Source organism: Elaeis guineensis, chromosome 2 (genome assembly GCF_000442705.2).
Source record: "Elaeis guineensis isolate ETL-2024a chromosome 2, EG11, whole genome shotgun sequence".
NCBI classification, from domain to species: domain Eukaryota; kingdom Viridiplantae; phylum Streptophyta; class Magnoliopsida; order Arecales; family Arecaceae; genus Elaeis; species Elaeis guineensis.
Window position 1 is genome coordinate 127,824,439 of NC_025994.2, and position 8,391 is coordinate 127,832,829.

At 42.9% G+C, this 8,391-nt stretch overlaps 1 protein-coding gene across 1 annotated transcript; it reads left to right on the plus strand.

Moving 5' to 3' along the window:
- Positions 1 to 853: 853 nt before the first annotated feature.
- On the plus strand, positions 854 to 4,635 carry LOC105045322 (probable polygalacturonase At1g80170). Its single transcript, XM_010923594.4, has 9 exons — positions 854 to 1,159; positions 1,818 to 1,949; positions 2,084 to 2,254; positions 2,415 to 2,435; positions 2,551 to 2,758; positions 3,695 to 3,776; positions 3,857 to 3,965; positions 4,051 to 4,167; positions 4,242 to 4,635. Exons 1-9 carry the CDS (start codon positions 926 to 928, stop codon positions 4,533 to 4,535), a joined length of 1,368 nt encoding a protein of 455 aa, XP_010921896.1. The 5' UTR covers positions 854 to 925; the 3' UTR covers positions 4,536 to 4,635.
- Positions 4,636 to 8,391: the final 3,756 nt, after the last annotated feature.

Below are 8,391 nucleotides of genomic sequence, written 5' to 3' on the forward strand. Positions count from 1 at the left end.
AAGGGGCTTCCTTCCAAGTAACCGATGATGAGGATGTTTTAGTATTATTCAGTTACGATCCGATGGACACGCGATTTCATTTTACCATAACGGCAGGATTATATCCGGCCAGTATGCAATTTTTAAAAAAAAAAAAATCAATTAAAGATTTTCAAATCCTAATAAGAAACAAAGAAGGAGAGAGAAGGTGCGGGCGCGCGCGCGGGTGCGGGCGCCAAAAGAGTGCCCGTGGCGCGCACACTTGCGAGGAAAGGCGCTGGCAAACGGGAGGGACACGCGGTGCGCGTTACAAGATGAAGATGATGTGAGCCATTTTAATAATTTTTTAAATAAAATTAATAAAATAAATTGATAGATAATAAGTGCATCACATTAATATTGGTTATATATATTTATAATTAAAAATATTTTTTAAATTTTTATGATTTAATTAATTTTATTTTATCATAAAAAAATAATTATTATGAAAAGATATAAATTTTTTAAAAATAAATTGTCCCGTATCGAAAAGAAACAAAAAGATATTAATCTCTATATTGATTCCCATGTCCATTATTTTTAATTAAAATTAAAGAAAATGGGCTAAACAAATCACACAAGTGTATTCAACAGGATTATGTGTGTGCCTCGTTTTGATCAGGTTTATCATATTTTATATTATTTATTATTTTATTTATATTTATTTAATTATTATTTTGAGTTAATAATTATTTTATTTTTTTTGATTTGATAGATAGAGAAGGAGACGATGATGAAGATGACGTGGAGCAGGGAATCTCGAGTATCGTCATCAAATCCCATCCACGGTGGTACTTATTGCTCCCACCACGTTCCTTTACCCGCCAACCCCCAGTTGCGCGGTAGCAGCCCCGGAATCGGACAAAACGAAAAAAATAAATCAGGAGGCGAGAGCAGAGGGGCAGAGATGATGATGGAAATGGTCGATGGGTGCAGGAGGAAGAGATCATCTCCATCCATTGCTGTGATGCTGTTCCTCCTCCTCCTCGTTTGCTGCTCCTCGTCTCCATCTCAAGTCCTCTCTCCTCTGATCATCCGGCAGCTCCCCCGTTCTTCGTCCAGCAACAGTACAGGGGCGGCCGTGCTCGTGTCCGTGGATGATTTCGGAGCAAAAGGAGATGGCTGTACCGATGATACCAAGGTACCCCGTCGATTCCCGTTCCTTTACTTTCTTTTCCCCCGTCTTTTCTACTAATTACGGAAAAAAAAAATCAGCGATGATTTTTTTTTTTTGTTTTTTTTTTGGGGGGAAGAATTTGCTGGAAGAGTAGCAGACTGATTAGATTAGCGAGAAAGGGATGATCGACAGATCGTGGTGCTCTGTTTATTTTTCACTCTTATTTTCCTGAATAAATGGCTCTCGAGCGGGGACATTAAAATTTTTCTCTTTAATTAATATGGTAATTCATACCGAACAGAACCCAGGTACTTGGGATAATTTTGACAGGTCTTACCGTAACCAGATATCCTGGTGTTGAGGAGGGCAATGACAAGCAGACGTTGTGCGCTTGATTTCTTTAGAGATGATGACGACTCCAGTGCGGAGCCCTCATCTTTAGTGTGCTTGCTTCATTGATAATCTTAGCCCTTTATGATTCGTGTTCATGTAGTTTTTTCTTGTGTAGCGCCATGCATTAATTATTGTAGGTACATTGTTCATAGCAAGCTAATGATAGGAACATTTCTATCCCCCTATACTGACTATAAATAACAAATGCCGAGCGGAGCTACAGTTCCCTGAAATTTTAACTGTGCGTAAAGTGAATGACGTTTCTGATGAATATTATGTTAACTACCAGGCCTTTAAAGATGCTTGGGAGTTTGCCTGTTTATCACCACTAAGAACCATCCTTCAAATTCCGGCAGAAAATGTATATTTGGTCCGTCCAGTCGACTTTGCTGGACCTTGTAAAGCAAAGCTGACAATGTTGGTATGTCTTTCTAAACTTTTTAAAGTGGCATTTGCTATACAAGACTCATCCGACAAATCTCCCATGTCCCCTCTTTCCAAAATGTAATATCGTCTCTTTTCCTGCTTATTATCCGAGATCTTCCATGTGAATAGGTTTCAGGAACTATCATCGCTCCATCAGATCCTGATATCTGGCAGGGGCTGGATCCTCATAAATGGCTATATTTCCATGGAATAAGACAGCTGGTATTAGGAGGTGGAGGGACTATCAATGGCATGGGACAGGAATGGTGGGCACGGTCTTGCAAGAGAAATGCGACGAATGTAATGTTCTGATTACCTGCAACATGTTTCTTTATGTATGCCTGTTGGGGTGTGTTTTCGTGCGCTCGCGCCCACCCGTGTCTGAATGCTTGTGCATGCATGTCTGCACGCAATCATGTAAATGACAAAATCTGATGTTGTCTTGATTTGTCATCTGCAGCCATGCCGGCACGCTCCTACGGTTAGTGCCCTTTTTATATCAAACCACATGGCCAAATTTCGATGCTTTCTTGGCATGCCCATAATCAATTCCCCCTCTCCCCCTTCCATAAATTAAAAATATGCATTGGATGCAGGCGGTTACTTTTCATCGGAGCAAGCATCTTACCATCCATGACCTGACTCTGATGAATAGTCAGCAGATGCATATGGCATTCACCACATGTTCTCATGTTCGAGCATCTCGTTTGAAAGTGGTTGCACCTGCTGAGAGCCCCAACACTGATGGAATTCATATAAGTGCATCAGTCTCTGTTGTGGTTGCAGATACTATGATTAGAACAGGTCTGTAGCGCTACGACATCCAGTTACCTATTCAGCTAAGCTTGAGTCATGATTGTCTCTCTGTAGCTTCCAATAATTTCTTGAGAATAATGGCAGGGAAAGTCCCTTCCAGTACTACTAGATAATTCTTTTAGCAATATTTCGCATTCTTGTTTCTTTCAAATGGTGTGTCAGGTGCTATTATCATTCCTTTTTTTTAAGCACTTGATTAATATGTATCACATATTCATGTGTCTCATATTCAAGTTGAACACATTGTTGTTTAAGAAAAAAAACTAGTGATACTTCTACACTAAGAAGAAAAGGCCCATCTTGTTATATTCTAAACTCTAATCAGGCTTAAAGTAATTCTTGCATCATCTTACCAACTATATGCTAGACCAACTACTATAAATGAATTATATATTCCTCTCTTGAAGATGGTGAATTGCTGTCGAAACATAGTTGTTCAATAGCAAAAATTTCTGGCAATATTCTTAGCAAATGAGCATCAAAGGCTAGATACTCAAAAATTGAGCTTAGCTAATTGAATTTTTAAATCTCAGGTCTAGGCAGTGGATTAAGATAAATGAAACCTGAAAGCTCAACCAACTTCTGAATGACCAAGCAAGTATGAAGCAATTTTTTTCCCAAAAAACCTATAATATGACCAAGTTACAGAGAACTGGCTAGATTGTCCCACTAAATCAAAAATAAAGTTGTATTCAAAATTAAGCCACTTCAGTACTAAGCACAGCTAGCAATTGACAACAAGTAAGTTGACTAATACAAAAGCTACCTTCAACATTGTGTTTTCTTCCAGCTGGGGCTTTACCGTCCCTTGCCCCTCTGACTTATTTTCATATCTTTCATCCATCCCGTTCATTTTGCACTGTACCAGAGAGGCACTTCATATACATGCTGCAGTTGTTCATTGTTTGTGTTGCGTCCTTTCAGGAGATGACTGCATATCTATAGTCAGCAATTCTTCTGATATCCTAGTTAAAAACATCGTCTGTGGACCTGGTCATGGAATAAGGTAGTATGACCCAAAACTCTTGATCTGTTGGATGGAGAAATATCATAATAACAAGGTTTCTCCTGCTCTTTCCCTATTAGTATTGGAAGCTTGGGCAAATCGGCAACCTATGCTCAAGTGCACAATGTTCGAGTGGATGGATGCCTGATTACTAACGCTGAAAATGGAGCAAGGATCAAGACTTGGCAGGTAATTTACTGGTCCTGGACCTGCATATAAACATATACGTATCATATCTCATTTGGCTTTGCCATACGAACCACCACTGTGTCAGGGAGGTCGTGGCTATGCTCGCAAAATAGTTTTCCAGAACATTTGGATGAAGAATGTCTCAAACCCAATAATCATCGACCAGTACTACTGTGACTCATCCCACCCATGTAAAAACCAGGTATTGTACATCCACCCTATCTGCTCATCCTAGCTCCAAAGAAATCAATCTTTTTGTTGGTCATGCAATTGCAGACATCAGCTGTGAAGGTGGATGAGATTTCTTTCATTGACATAAAGGGAACTTCAGCAACAGAGCATGCAATTAAGTTCGCTTGCAGCGACACATTTCCATGTGTGAAAATATTTCTGAAAGATATTAATTTTTCCTTGGAGTCTGGTGGGAATGCTACGGCTTATTGTTGGAAGGCGTCAGGCTTCACCTCTGGTTTAGTGTATCCACCCTCTTGCCTGTCAAGTTCTGACCAGCACATGAACCATGTTATCAAGCAAAGTGTTAATTCAACTACAGGGAAGCTGGATTCGTAGAATTGTGGCTAACATCCTTGCTTTGCTTGTACCCTATGTACACACGACTGATTCAAGGAGTATATAATGGATCATGGATGGTTGTGATTCCATTTATGGATGCACTGTTTTGATTTTTTTCCTCCTCCCTTCTTAAGGAAGAAAGTTTTTACTCCAGACTAGTTAATCATGCACTCCCACTAGCGTTAGCTAAACTACTCTTAGGCGCAGCGGCAGCGTAAACGTATTTACTAGAGGTGCGTCTGTAGAGGAGCCTCGCAGCCACAACATGTAACATAATTAACGGCATATTCAGGCGGGTCTTGGCATACTTGGGGCCTCACTCGGGGGTTTGTGCGTAATATATGATAGAGATAGAGATGTTTAAGATAGAAATCACCAATAAATCTATTGCGGCCTTATTCCAATAGATGGTCGGTTTGAAGCCAACTAAGAGTTGCGTCTGTCAGTTAGCGGCGGAATTGTCGAAGAGTGATGTATCGACATCGAAGAAGATGCGCACAGTCAAGGTCAAGACGAAAGGCAATGATAGAGTTTAGAGTGAGATGGTGCTGGGCTCCGCTCGATGTCAAAAAGAAAGATCTGCAAAATAAATCTCATCGGAGATGGCTCCAGCGAAGATCCTTCGATACTCAAATCAGTAAAATGGCTCAAGAAAAAAGAATGATAGAGTTTCTGGGTTTTGAGATAGTATATCTATCGTACATGGAGGGATCCCTGCTTACCTTTATTTATAGAGGGAGAAAAATGAATGATGAGAGGACAGACGATCATGTCGATCATGTTCTATCGTACGGCGTCACATGATACCATATAGGCATCTTTAAATGCCGACGGCGAGTGTGCCTTCTATTCAGTGCGCTTGTGGCGTCGGATGCTACCGGGTGTGGGGCATAATAAATGATTCTGCAGACGCATTTAATGAGATTGTAGTATCCCATCATGGTGCGCAGCTAGCTAATCAGAGTCTGATGTCTGAGTGACATAACCTTGATGTGATCTGTCAAAATTGTATGATGGTCACATTCGATGCTCAGTTAGTCGGTAGATGTCCATGTTATCGGAGTCGGTAGGATCGGATTATTGAGATGCATTATCTTTGTTAGGCGTAGTCGGATGTTAACCAACCATTAACTCAGTTACAGGCCGAGTGTCGCTGGGGGAGAGCTTTGTATATCCTAGCCAGGTTAATTGCCGGTTAGTCGATGCAGTTTTCTTAGTCGGCTCAAAGACGAAAAGACAGGGTAGTTAGTTAAGTGACGGGGATCCATCCCAATACTTGCCCCCGAACTCCCGAGTTTGACTTAGCTGCTAGTCGGGCAAGAGGAGTTTGTCTTCGGATTGTCATGAGTTGCTTTAGCCGACTGCCACTCGGTCGATGCTTTGTGGGGCGGACCGTCATCTTGTCTTTTCATGCGATGGTGCCATCCCATTGCAGATCGTACGGCAATAAATGCCATGGAGCTCGAGATGATCTTCTATATAAATGATAGGAGATCGGTTGGCAAGACAATAATGAGCATGTGTATCCGAGTCATCCATGTGTCAGCCATCCGTTGGTCTGATCTGTGATCACACAGATTGAGTTTACTCGGCAAGATCCGAACGATGGTGCGCTGAACAGACACTGAGAGGATCGATCAAGATTGTCGCCACATGTCATGATCCCCAGGTTAGGCATGGTATTCGATGTCAATCCTGACCATTGAGAGAATCTATATATAGGGGTTGATCTTTTTTCGTTTCTGGCTCCACTGTTTTCGCTCTGTCTCGAGTCCACGCTGCTCCCTTCTCTACCAAGAGTTTAGCCGTCGATGAGTCACCCCCTCTGACGTTGGTCTTCCACCACCGTCAGCCTTTGTCGCCGGTTCGTTTCCCCTCCTTAGAGGTTTCCTTCTCGATTCTTCTTCTTTTTGGTCTTCTCTTATTAGTCCTTTCCATGACTTCTTCTGATAGAGAGTCCGGAGATGAGAATCCGACCGATGATCGGAGTTCTTGGGATCCAACCATCCAGAGGGCGATCGAGGAGATTACTCGGGATGAGCCCGATGAGGTGTCTTCTCGAAAGGGTCAGTTAGATCCAGATGAGTCGGATGAACAGCTGACTGTCGAGAATACCTTTGGACCTCTCGTGGAGAGGTCCGAGTTGAGTGAGTCGACCGTTGACTGACTAGGGGAATACTATCACATCCCTAGTCCGTATCAGTTGATAGCACCCGATGAAGGAGGTCGGGTCATTCATCCTCTTGATGGCTATATTGCCATCTATGAGGAGTTTCTCCGATCGAAACTCCGATTTTCTCTTCATCTTTTTTTTTGCCAATATTTTTGACCTATATGAGGTCGTTCCTGCTCAACTCATCCCCAACTCTATTCGTATCCTTTCTTGTTTCATCGTTCTTTATTACCTTCTTTGAGTTGAACCTCGAGTTTTCTTGTTTTGGGCCATTTTTGTTCTAAAGAAATATCCCCGAGAGGGGGGATGGTGGTTCTTCTATCCTCGACTTTGACAACAACTTTTTAAAAGCTCCCTTCTTCTATTCATGGATGGAAGAGTAAGTTCTTCTACATTGCCGCCGACCACCCGTGGGACTTCGATTGGATCTGGATGACTCCAAACCTCTCTCCGAATAGGAATGACGCAGTCCTAAATGAGGATCAGGAGATATACGAGAAGCTATTCGAGGTCCAGATCCCCGCACATCAGGAACTGCTCAAGGAGCGATCTCTTTACGATGTCGGGATTAGCCCGACTAGCCATCTTGGTAGTTTTCTTTTCTGTAGATCTTTTTGTGGTTTCTGCTTTATTCATAAGCTAATCTTTTTCTCTTTTTGTTGCATTCATACAAGCATGTGGGTCATAGCAGGATCCCTAAAGGAGGTGATCTGGAAGAAGAGGACCAAGGCAGCATTTAGGCCCGACGGCCCATCTCGACCACCGAAGAAGCCGATAGAGGAGTCTCCAGTTTGGGAGCCGAGAAGTACATAGCCGCCATCGTCACCCTGAGCACTGATGGTGCACTTGTCTCCACCACCTTCCACTGAAGTCGTCGCAGTCGCGGCTTCTCCCTTGACTGACGATGATGTAATGGTTGTCAAAGCACCGATGAGGTCGGCAGAAGTGGTGCAAGCCCTTTCGATCCAAGCCAAATCCGGAGTAAGTCGGGCAGCAAGTCGAGAAGCTGCCGACAAGAGTGCCGATAGGGGTAAGGCACCAATGCTCCTCCATTTCACCACGAACTACGGTTCGGATATGCCTTCTAGGGAGTCGACAATCACGATTGGGATGCACTTTAAAGCCACCGATTAGGCGCTCCAAGACCGCCAACTCATCGAGGAGTTGGCGAGAATGGTCATGCTTCTCACAGACTGGGAAGTCAAGAAAGCACACCCAGTCTCGGAGATCTAGTCGGGTGCCTATATGTCATTGATCGGGGTAAGTATTCAGGCTTTCTTTATTCAATCTTTTTCTGTTCTTTTTTTTTAGCCGAGTAGATGACTTAGCCTTTTTTTTTGTATTGCAGATGATTCACGACATCATAATATTGTCAAAGGGGTTGATCAAGTCCGCTCAGGTCAACCACGACTCAGAGGACCAGGTCCAGACTGCTTGTGCGTAGGTCAAGATTTCCGACGAGCTCCTCCAAGCTACTGAGTGAAAAAGAAAGAGCAGAGAGAAGATTTCTCTGCTAGAGGCTGAGTTGGCAAATCTAGTGGCCCAGCAAAGAAATGAAAAGGAGGAGTTCGAGAAGCTGAAGGCCGACTATCAGAAGGAAATGAAGTCGACTGAGGGTGCTCTCATCGAGGAGAAAGAAAGGGTGTGGAAGGTGGAGAAGGCTGCCAAGGAGGTCGAGAA